Raw genomic sequence first — 11,684 nt, 5'->3', positions numbered from 1 at the left:
ATTTAATACATTTTATGCAGTATGTCTCGTAACAATCTAGTTATGTTTATAATAACTTTAAACAACTTTTTTCTAAAGCATTAAGATTGTTTCTATATGCAGTAATCATTTAGCAACGAAAAAATTAGTTCTAATGTTTTACAATACAGATAAAACACTTATTTTTCAACACTTTTTAATTTTTTACTAAAGATAAAAGTGAGCAGCATTTTGAAAAATATTTACAAAGTTATATTAAAGAAACAGCTTTATAGATTTAATATTTCGCTATACGTATATAACTTTTATAAGGAAGTATGTTTTATTATAATAACTTCAGTTAAAAAACTACTTTATAAATAAAATAGTTCGTAAAACAGACCATGTTAAGTTAATTTATACACATATAAAATTTAAACGCTTCTAATCTAACACTTTAAGAAATATTACATTCCATTTATCTGGAAAATACTTTTTTATGAAAATACTTTTTCTAACAACCATTTATCAGTTCTAGAAAAACTAAATTCTAATTTTAAATAATGTCTTTTCATACACGTAACTCGATTTTTTTTCAATTGAGTTATCTAAACTTTTAAAGTTCAAACAAAACAACTCTGTTTCACAAAAAAAAAAGACATAAACGCTTTTATTGAAATGAAAAGTATTTTGAAAGTAATTCTAAAAGAGCTGTCCATAATCTAACCATATTCACTACAACTAAAGTTAAAACACCTGTTTTATTTAACACAAAGTAATAAATACATTTATACAAATAAAATACTTTTTCACAAAACTTCATGACATAATAAGCTACTGGTAACTTTATATTAAATTTTATACAAAGCAGAAAACCAAATTTCAATTATTCAAAACGAAAAAGTGGCACGCTAGTGCGAGTGACTCCGTTTTTCTTTTTCCCTCGCTCACTTTTCCTTTGCTTTTAAACAATATATCTGTGTGTCAGGTTCAATTTATCATTGCTTTAAATTGCTTTGTCCACTGTAATTTAATTTTTATAGGTTGAAAATTGAGCATGTTTTCATGTAATGAAACGTCAAAAACTTTGAGTTTTATTTACCATTTAATTTATGTAAGTTTAAGTCTTAGCTTTTTAATCACAGTTGTTTTTTTATTACACAACTTTCTTTATAAAGTAACTAGGTTTGAAATTAAAAAATATATATTTATCATAACTTTTTGTTTATTAGGTACAATGTAAACTTATTTTCTCTAAAATTTAAAACTATTGCTTTTTTTTAACTTTTCAGCACAACCAATTTAACTTAAATTTTGTACAAAACTATTTTAAAACTTTATTATATTACATTAATAATATTTTTCTTTACAAAAAGACAACGACGTTTCAACCGAAATTGGGATCTTCAGGTCTGAAAAGTAAAAATAAATGATGACGATGGATAACTCAATAAAAAGTGTGAATCTCATGATGTAATCAAATTTATAAAAATCAATACTCTAATTTAGCATTATTTTAAAGTAAGCAAAAATAAAAATCACAAATAATCAAAATTCTCAAATTAAATTAATTAAATGCAATAAGTAAAACTGTCCCCTGTCTTGGACAAGACATTAAACTGTATCCGTGGCGTATTATGCGATAACCGAAACGTTCTTCGTGCACCAGGTCTATGAACCAAACTTGCGCTTTTTTAGTCGTTCAATAATCAATCTATAATCTTGTCTTTTAATCGATTAGTTAAAAAAAAACATTTACAAACAAAAAACAAATAAAAACTCAGGTTTTTCAAAAACAGCTGATTGCTTCAAAAAGGTAAACCGTTTTTTACTATACCGTCAAACTTGTTGAAAGATGTAACAGTAACTCGTGAATGGTAATCTTTTAAGCATACATTTTTTGTGTTCTGTCCAACAAACTTTCTGTATGACGTATAGTCTGCAAACTTTGTACCAGAAAATACCAAGGCTTGCACAGTAACTTAAAACTGTAGAAAGTTAACAACTAAACATTTAAGTAAAAGGTAATAATTTAATTGCTACATTACAAACTAGAAAACGTTTATAATTTCAGTATGAAATATCGTTTGTTTTCGAATAAATTTATAAATAATACGTGAAATATACATATTTTGTGTTTACTTTAAGTTTACTTTTTTAACTTAAGTTATCATTCTCTAGAAACGAATAAAAATTTTCTTAAATGTATTGAAACTTTACTTTAAAGATTTACATTTATTTTTAAATGTTTTATAATGAGCTGTGACTTTTACTATATCCATCTTAAAAATAAGTTACGTGCTTGTATTGTTGTTTAAGCTGTATATTACCTGACTTTATTGTAGTTTTCAGATAAAACTTGGTATTTAAATAAATAATAAAAGTTGCGTACTACATTTATGTTTAAAAAAAAAAACTTTACAAGCAAACTTAATTACCTTTGATAAAATAATACTTATTTTATTATTGCCTAACAGCTTAAAAATATGTTATTTGTGTAGATAATAAACATGTGTATTTTTTACTATTACAGTTACTAGTTTTTTATCCAATAAAGTATTGCATTTCAAGTTTTACATTATTTTCAATTTTATAACAAACTTTTGAGAAAGACTTTACTTTAAAATGCCTTTTTGTTTTTAGTTAGGTTTATAATTATCAATTATAATTCATTTAAAACTAACGAAAAAACACATATTTCTTTAAAGTCAATGTGTTCTAACACTGTGTACAAAAGTTACAACTAAGAGTATATCTTTCTAACTTTAAGTACATGTATGAAAAACTTAAATGCTGAGCGAAAATGGTAGCTTTTGGTTAGATAAATACCGTTTAAAAAATATATAAAGTTGAATTAAAACAGGTATATAAAGTTTTAAATGTTATATTCAAACTAACTTTTGTAAGTATTAAAATGATGTTTTGAAGTTTAAAGTAATTTTTTAAATGCAACTTAATTTTATTTAGAATTTAATTTACTTAATATTATTAAATTAATTTACTTAATTTATAAGTTTATTAAACTGTTGTTTTAAAAACTAACCAAATTTATTTTTGTCGTAAACGAGGAAACAATATACGTAAATGAAATGAGAACAAATTACTTAAAGTCTAAAGACAACAAAATTAGTTATAAAAATTGTATTATTTAGTCATTGTCTTTATTCTTCTATCTAAAATATATTCAAAATAAAATTTATATCAAAGACAGCAACGAAGTTCATACCTCGTGCAAATTTTTAATACTGTAACTAAACATTTGAAATAATTTAAAACAAAAATCAATTTTACAAAACAACAACTTCCCTTACGTGTTTAACATGTTTGTTTAAATTAATATATGTTACAGTCATTTTTTCATGTTTCCAAAACTTAATTTTTTTTTTCTAACACTTAACAAGTTTTAACCGTTTTTGTTACAAAATAAAGAATTATAGTTTTTTTTCTTTAGCTTGTGAGCCAAGATGGTATTTATGAAAATAATTCTAAAATACGTTTAAATGATTTAGTTAGTCTATTAGTCTATTTAGTCGCAGTTAGTTTATTTTTATTAAAACTTTCATGAAAATTCTAAGATTGTTAAAAAATGTCAAAGCATCATAGTTTTTTCAAATATAACCTATTTTTTTTCTCAAACATAAAGTGGAACATTAAGCTAATAACACTGTAAATACCATATATACTGTACTTAGCATACAATTTGTAATCTTGTATATGTTTATAAAGTTTTGATCATAAATTGAACAGTTTATTTTTAGTTTTTAGTAGCAACCACACATAACATGTCAAAGCAAACAAATGAATTTAATGGGAAATAAACAAGTGCTTGTGAGCAAACAATAAACACATGTTTTAAATGCAATATTTTCTGCCACATATCACATATAAACAGCTTAAATTTAATTATTTTTAACTGTATAATTAACAATTGTACATTAAAATGATCTTTTACATTCTCGCTTGCGTAGCCCTTGTGGCAGGTAGGTTTTTCAAAACTGTTTGAGTATTACTACTAACTTTAAATAAATTTAAAATGTATCTTCATTTATATACTTTTTAGCTCTAAATAATTAAAGTTCTGAAGACCAAGTATTTGCTGACTAAATTCAATAAGCTTTAGCAATTGATGAAAATAATCTAAAAGTTTTACTTCTATACTTATATAAAACTATGTCTTTTAAAAAATATAATTCAAATCTAATTTACTTAAATCCACAAGGTTTAGTTTCACGTTATTCAAAAACATTATCTTAAAACTTTGTATAAAAATTTCAATATTTTTCCTCCCAGCTGACTCAGCAGTCCACCTGAAGGACGCCGACTTCCAGCAATCCAGAATCGTCGGGGGGCAACAGGCCTCGGAAGGGGAATTCCCATGGCAGGTGTCCCTGCAACAGTACGGTCGCCACTTCTGCGGAGGATCCCTCATCTCAACCAAATACGTCATGACAGCCGCTCACTGCGAAATGTAAAATTCTTTACTTATATTTATGTGATGATTAATTTTTATTTTAGCATTGCTTTTTTCAGTACGAAACTGAGCGTTTCTAAAAAAATCTTTTGTACAAGTTTTCTTGTTTATAACAAAACTAACACTTTTTAATAAAAATCGCAAAAGACTTTAAAGGTATTTTGTTAAAGCCGTCATAAAAAAATTTTTTAATATATTAAAGATTTGAATGCTAGTAAACTACTATAAACATTTTTATATTTTTGAAAAATGAATACAAACTAATACCTGAAAAGCTTGTAACAATATACTTTTCAACCAACCGCACCAACAGCTACCCAACCACCGTTGCCATGGGATCGGTCGACTACCGCTCACCCGAGCAACTCATCTCCAGCATCAAGTTCACCGCCCACCCCATGCACAACAGCGCCACCTTCGACTACGACTTCGCCGTCATCACCCTGGAGATGGAGGCTTCTCTCACCGGTAACGTGGCAACCATCAACCTCCCCGTGCAAGGAGCCGAGTACTCCGGGTACGCCATCGCCTCCGGCTGGGGATACGACACCCAATTTGGTTTGTGACGTCATAACTAAAATTTTAAGCGTAAATATTTCAAATTATTTACTTTACTCACAAAGTTCTTTTAAGTTGTGCCAAGTTAGCTTCTAAATCTACATCAAGTTTATTAAACAGTCAGTTATTTTTTTTACGTCAACGTCAATAGAGATAGAATAAATTAATGAATTTAGTTACAAACATAAAGCTAATATATCTGTAAGAAAACCTTTTGGGGCACAGATAAGTTTACGAGATGTTATAGTTACTTTCTTTGCGTAAAATTTTCTTACCTTTCTGAATGATAGCTCACAATTAACTAAATTTAAATTCACAGTCCAATCCACTCCAATCATGATGCAGAAGGGCTCATTCCCGCTCGTCTCAGCACCTGATTGCCAGGAAATCTGGAACGGAGTTGTCACCATCACCAACAGGATGCAATGCGTCGGAGGAGACGCCCTCGTATCAGTCTGCTCCGTTAGTTACGCTGTGATTCAAACACTTTTGTAAATAAAAGTTGGTACAATAACGTGAAAAAGAATTATAACAAAACGCTTTGAAATAAGCTTTTTGTGTTTCTCTGCTTGAACCCAAATTAAAAACTCTCTAGTTGTTGCACTGAAAACTAAAAGTTTACATTATTAATAAATATATTGATAGTTATTGTCAAGCACTCGACTCTGATTAATTACGTAAAAACAGGACAAAAATAGATTAGTAGTTCATAAGCAAACCTTTATAGTTTTGAAATGTATTCTTATTATTTTACAAAAACTATTAAAAACATTTAATTTTTCAGGGAGACTCTGGCGGCCCACTTGTTGTCCTTGAAAACGGACAATGGACCCTCTTGGGAGCCGCCTCATGGGCCCACAGCAGATGCAGCCCATCATACCCTGGAGCTTACTCCAAGATCTCAGCTGTCAGAACCTGGGTCGACTCTGTTATCGCTTAAAATGATTGAATAAAGCTTTTATTGCATACACTTGCTTGTTATTTGTTGTATATTAGCTTAATGTATTTTTTATTGTTTTGTATATCCTACTGCGGTATGTTACAAGAAGCTTATAAACCAAATAGTTTTAAGCTATTATTTTAACTTAATTTCAAAATAGATATTGGTTACAAAAAATTTTAAGATTCGTAAAATGATAGAACAAAAAATTACATCAAATTACAAAACTTCGGTAAATTTTAGCATTAAGTTATTTAAAAGTTAATAAAACCCAACTAATTTCTAACTTAGAAATACACCAATCAAAAAATAATTTAAGTATGTATATTATACAGAATCTTAACTTTAGATGATTAAAGTTATTTTTAATAATAATGTTTATTGAACGACAAAATAAATCCGCTCAAAATATTTGGTCCTCGGACCTGGCGCAAGAAAAAACCACTTTGAGTCGGTTATCGAGTCGTACACCACTTGGATACCTTTTAACGTCTTGTCCAGGACAACAAATTTTTTAAGTAAAAGTATTTGAACAAATTAATTAAAAAAGTCGAACTAATAAGCTTTAATAGTTAATTTGTTAACTTTTGGAGTTGTTTACCCGGTATGAGTTATAAGAAACTAATTTCATCAAGTTTTAAGATCAAATAGATTTCCTTAAAACTGATTTTATGCTTTTTCACTTAAATTTAGGATTGTGCTTTTGATCTAAACTCTCTGTAATCTATGTATGAAAAAATGTTACTTATGCAAAAGATACTGTGAAAAACTAAAGTAACTTTAAAAATTACATGAACAAAAGGTTAGTGTCTTAATGTAGCATTTTAAATTTAGTAAATTATGCAATACATATTGAAAAAAGAATACTTTAACGTTAAAAGGGTGTTATTGTTGTTATTATTATATTATAAGGTGTTTACTTCCATTCAACAAAGCTTTGTGAGAATCGACTATAATCACTAGAATTATTGTTGCAATCCCCACCTTTCACAAACTGGGACTAAAGCAGATCTTTTTTTTTTTTAATATCCTAATAATTTAATGCTTTTAAAAATATCAATGGTAACTTATAGTTGAAGTCTAGTTTTTTTTTTATTGTTTAAAAACATTAATATGTTCTACCTAATAATTAAACAACGGTAAATAAACAGCTTCGGGTTTGTTGGTTTTCAATGTAGTCAATTTTGGTATAGGACAAGTGTAGATTATACAGGTAGGATCTGGTCAATTACTAATATTTTAGTTACAAAGATTATATTTAACAAACATATTCCGAAAAAACAGTTTAAGTAAATTTACAAACAATAGAAAAGCAAACTCAAAGTAAAGTTTGAGATTAATATTGTTTTACTGCTGTGTTCAAAAGAACTTCTTTTTAGTATACGTTTACAAAATTAAAGCGGCCCGCGAAAGCCTATGTCTAATAAACCTTATGCACATTATGTGCAAAAAGTTACCATATGTTTAGAAGTTGCTTAGTACTAACATAGAACATTAAATAAAGAACACAAAACTAATGGATTTTGTGAAGAAAGACATGAAACATATACTGTAGTGATCTACCGGATCTTGATTTTTTTTAAATGGATCCGGTAGATCACTCATACGTTGTTGTTTTATCAAATTAAGGAAGCAAAATAAGTATGATTATATCAGTTAAAAAAATTTTATTCGATACAATTAGGGACAAAATGTGCCAATAAAAGTGAATGTTGTAAATTTACTTTTGGAATTTTCATTAGACATCTATATAAGTTATACAGCAAAAAGGAAGTATTTTCTAATTGTTTTTTAAATTTATGGTATAAAACAGTTAGCTTTGAAAGTATCTATTATACTAAATATTTGTTTATGCTAAGTGTTTACTCAAGCCTATTCAGAGAAACTTTTATTCCAGTTTTTTTCTCTAACATATTTGTTCTATTTCTACTATAAACTTTTTTCTTCCTGTTTTAAACTTTTTACAAGGATCTTAATAATAAGCGGCGAACCTATTAGACTACTCGGTAAAATACAGTGTGTTTACATCAGGGTTTTCGAAAAACTTTTCATAAGGACCACTTTAAAGAAATTAAAAAAACCTATGACCCCTCCAACAGAGTTTCTCAAAAACTACGATTAAATACGCCTAAGAACTTTTTTTTGTCTTCAACAACAACACCAGAATATCTAGTGTAAGTTTCAAATTATGGCCTTGTGGCTCCCCCTAATACAGCTTATGGCCTGATCATTTTCAAAAATTTTTCCATGCTATCTAGTATAAGTATCGAAACTATCCTTAAATGCTCCTAAGATATTTTTTTTGCTCTTCATCAACAACTGCTAAGTATATAATGTACGTTTTTAACTATTACCTCATGACCCCTGTAGTCCCCCCTCCTTTTGTTGCTTTTGGCCCCAAAATTTCTGAGTTAGTCTACTTTGGAAAACCCTAGCTTATGTAAATTTTTAAGATTATCACTAAGTTAATTCTTAACTTTTAAAATTGAATAAATTAATTAGTTACGAAGTTAAGGTATTTTTTTAATACGCACCATTGTTTAGAACTAATTCATACACCACAAGTCTTAACAAAAAACGTGTTTATTCATAAAAATCATCATGTCAGACATTTTTCAGAACCTGCCCTAACAAACATACTAGTGTTAGGGTAGATATCAATAACTGCTAATTTATTCCAAAAATACTTAGAGCTTAGTTGTTTTACTTTAAAACTCTCTAAGAGAAATGTTTATATGGAATGATTAAATTGATGCATTTTCTAGCGTCTTATTACAATTACTTTTTTACTGGCAACTTCTCTGGTCAGTCTTCTTCACCAAGAGATCATTGCGATTTGGAAATGTTAAAAAAGTTTTTGCAGTCGGCTTAGTTTTAAATACATATACTATAAAAAATTAATTAAAATTTTCATTTAGTTTTCTCATTGAATCCAAGTTGAGAACAGTAGCTGTTACATTTTTTAAGTAAAATTGTACCAACACGATCATTTACTACATACTTTTGAGATTATAACTAATAGATCTTTTTAACTTGTGTGTTATTCAAAATCTTAAAATTTTAAGTCTTCTGTAACAGTTTATAAACTATAAATTGCGTTGCGACCTAAGTTTTTCTTCTAGGCGGGCAGCTTGTTTTAATATTTAAAATCAAGCCTCTTACTTCAACTATTAAATTTATATATCTCATCAAAAAGTTCATATTTTCAATTTCAGGTGATTTCTGACATAGTTCTAAAATAATACGAACTGGTTACGAGAAATTATAAAACATAAAAACTTAATTGTTTACAAATAATTGTTGATTAATTCAAAGTCAGTTCATTTTCTAACTATAATTCAATATTTTAGATACGCCACATTTTTTTATTTAAAACAACAATTTATCACACCAAATGTAAATGACAAGATATAGACAAAAACAAAACTAGAGAATTTACCAGGAACTTTTTTTTTAAACTTTATATTTAAACTGGTGTGATGCTGTCCAAATTTAAAAACATTTGTGAAATTAATGTGGAAATTTAAACACTAAAACGTTTCTTTTAATAAATCATATGTACTTCAAAACTTTTAAAAACAAAAACGACTAAAAACACACAAATATTTACACTTGTAAGTAGTTAAAAAAATACGTTAAAACAAGTTTGAAATGTATGCGCAAAAATAAAACTAAAGTCGTGCTTTTTTGGTAAAAGTCAATAAAAGTGCGGTTCAAAAACAAAATCACAATTAAACTTTTTTATTGTCAGGAACGTCACGAAAAAACGTGTTCAACATTCAAAACATTCACCCCATCACGGCGGTCATGCCACCGGAGGCGTACGAGACGGAGCTGTCGTCGAAGTCCACCACCTGCGACGACTGCTTGTAGTTCAGGAAGGTGAAGTCGAACTTTTCGATCTTCCCCCCCTCACTCGCCTTCCCTCCGACCACCTCACAAGCCGCATCCATCATCACCGCGATCGAGTGGCGCCCGCATATCGTGTTCTTGTACTCCCGCAGGTACCTGCTGAACCTGTCCCCCTCCATGGACTCGATGGCCTTCATGCCCATGCCGTCGAGCGCCTCGATGCTCTCGTGGATCTTGCCGTACGAGTCGTCGTAGTGCGTGTAGCCGAACCGCTCCCCCCAGTGGCAGAAGTCGCTTGAAACGACGAAGAAGTTCTCCTTGTCGGCAAAGTACTCGCTCATCAGCTTGCCGTACACTTTCTCCTGCGACCTGTTCAGGCTGCCCACGAGCACGGGGACTATCGTGACTTCCTCCAACGAGTCTTGGAACTGCTTGGCTATGAAAGGCAGCTGCATCTCGATGGAGTGCTCCTCCTCGTCGACCCGCATGGACATGGTGGAGAACAGCCCCGTTTCCTTCAGCTCCTTCACCGTCTGCTCGTCCACGTTCAGGTCGCCCAACGGAGTTTCGTAAACCTGTTGGGGAAAATGTATTAGTTTTCCATCTGGTACCATAGTTATCTACACAGTTAACTATTCATGACTATTTAACTCCACAGTGGTTAGTGCTCAAGAAAATTAATTACTATTATTAAATGTTTTGATTTTAAGTATAAAGCAAATATAACATTACACTATTTAAAAACTACAATTGAAAAAAGAACATTTGAAGTAGTCAATTTTGCTGAGCACCAAATGTGAGGTCGAAAAATGCTTCCAAAAAAAAAAGAAAAAAAATTATTAATCAGCTTCCTGGAATTATTAATAAGTAAATGATAAAATAGACGCGCTGTTTGTATAATTTTTATAAAGTGCTTCACATTTAGTAAATAAGCAAATAGACTTATACTTAGTATAAAACAAACAATGATTATACATGTTTCAGATCTGATGCATAAAAATGTTTGATGCTTTAGTGTGATGTTTTATAAAAAAAAAAGCTTTATTAACCATAAGCATACTTGTATAAATTTTAAATATGTTGTTAAAAGTAGGGAAAGGATCATATCATTAATACCTATAAATTATTACAGTTCTCACCTACATTATACCATCTTACTTGTGTAAAAAGTAAATATGCATCAAATCTGAAACACATGTAAAAATGGTGTTTGATTTATGGTAAATTATAAGAATACATAAAACATGATAATATAAAAATAAAATAAACAAGTTATATCAAAATTCAAACAATGAACCAACAGTGGCGGGTGAGAGCACGCAGTTGTCAAAGTGCACGTGGTGCGAAGGCCCCATGATGAAGATCCTCTTGATGCCGCTCCTCGGGTCAATCTTCTTGTACGCGTGGGCCGCGCACGACCCGCAGTAGTAGTAACCGGCGTGGGGAGCGATGATGGCCTTCAGGTTGGGATCCACTTCGACCTGAGCTGCATCCATCCAGGACTGCAGTTTCCTGCTCAACCTGCTTGCCGACGACTCGTACCAGCTTCCTGCGTGCGTGGCTCTTCTGATCGTCATCTTCTTGTTGCTTTTTATGATGTGAATTTAAATTAACCTAAATGTGAATAGTTTTATTTACTGTTAGAATATTTTATCGCAAAAAAACAGTTTAATAGCTACATAATTTTCTAGTAATAAAATTTCCTATAACTTAAAATAAAGTATATTCAAAAACAATATTGTGATCGTTTTAAATTCATAAAAGATTTTGAGACAAAACTAAGAAAAACTATATAAGAGTTTGTTTGGATATTTTAGTTATTAAAGATCTGTTATATTAAAGATTATATACAGTAGTTATGCATAAAATTTTATTAGTAGTTATGCAACTACTGTATATAATAAC

General features: G+C 29.7%; 2 protein-coding genes across 2 annotated transcripts; one reads left to right on the top strand and one right to left on the bottom strand.

The window, feature by feature from the left end:
- Positions 1–3,898: 3,898 nt before the first annotated feature.
- Positions 3,899–5,927, top strand: LOC145847621 (chymotrypsinogen A-like). The gene is made up of 5 exons (XM_082953645.1): positions 3,899–3,938; positions 4,249–4,426; positions 4,743–4,987; positions 5,307–5,449; positions 5,772–5,927. The coding sequence occupies exons 1-5, from the start codon at positions 3,899–3,901 to the stop codon at positions 5,925–5,927; spliced, it is 762 nt and encodes a 253-aa protein (XP_082809771.1).
- A 3,382-nt stretch (positions 5,928–9,309) lies between these two features.
- Positions 9,310–11,387, bottom strand: LOC145847620 (protein MEMO1-like). Its single transcript, XM_082953644.1, has 2 exons — positions 11,081–11,387; positions 9,310–10,354 (listed from the first exon to the last, which is right to left on the bottom strand). The coding sequence occupies exons 1-2, from the start codon at positions 11,354–11,356 to the stop codon at positions 9,716–9,718; spliced, it is 915 nt and encodes a 304-aa protein (XP_082809770.1). The 5' UTR covers positions 11,357–11,387; the 3' UTR covers positions 9,310–9,715.
- Positions 11,388–11,684: the final 297 nt, after the last annotated feature.

The sequence above is a fragment of the Thalia democratica genome, unplaced genomic scaffold, assembly GCF_965202585.1.
Source record: "Thalia democratica unplaced genomic scaffold, ktThaDemo2.hap1.1 HAP1_SCAFFOLD_990, whole genome shotgun sequence".
NCBI classification, from domain to species: Eukaryota; Metazoa; Chordata; class Thaliacea; order Salpida; family Salpidae; genus Thalia; species Thalia democratica.
This window is presented reverse-complemented; position numbering and strand designations above follow the sequence as displayed.

What these genes read in the sequence shown, in the direction of transcription:
- LOC145847621 (XM_082953645.1), top strand. Translation starts at nt 3,899, where the DNA reads ATGATCTTTTACATTCTCGCTTGCGTAGCCCTTGTGGCAG. An exon ending in TTGCGTAGCCCTTGTGGCAG is followed by an intron (nt 3,939 to 4,248) that starts GTAGGTTTTTCA and finishes TTTTCCTCCCAG; the next exon opens with CTGACTCAGCAGTCCACCTG. An exon ending in ACAGCCGCTCACTGCGAAAT is followed by an intron (nt 4,427 to 4,742) that starts GTAAAATTCTTT and finishes CCGCACCAACAG; the next exon opens with CTACCCAACCACCGTTGCCA.
- LOC145847620 (XM_082953644.1), bottom strand. Translation starts at nt 11,356, where the DNA reads ATGACGATCAGAAGAGCCACGCACGCAGGAAGCTGGTACGAGTCGTCG. An exon ending in GCGTGCTCTCACCCGCCACT is followed by an intron (nt 10,355 to 11,080) that starts GTTGGTTCATTG and finishes TTTCCCCAACAG; the next exon opens with GTTTACGAAACTCCGTTGGG.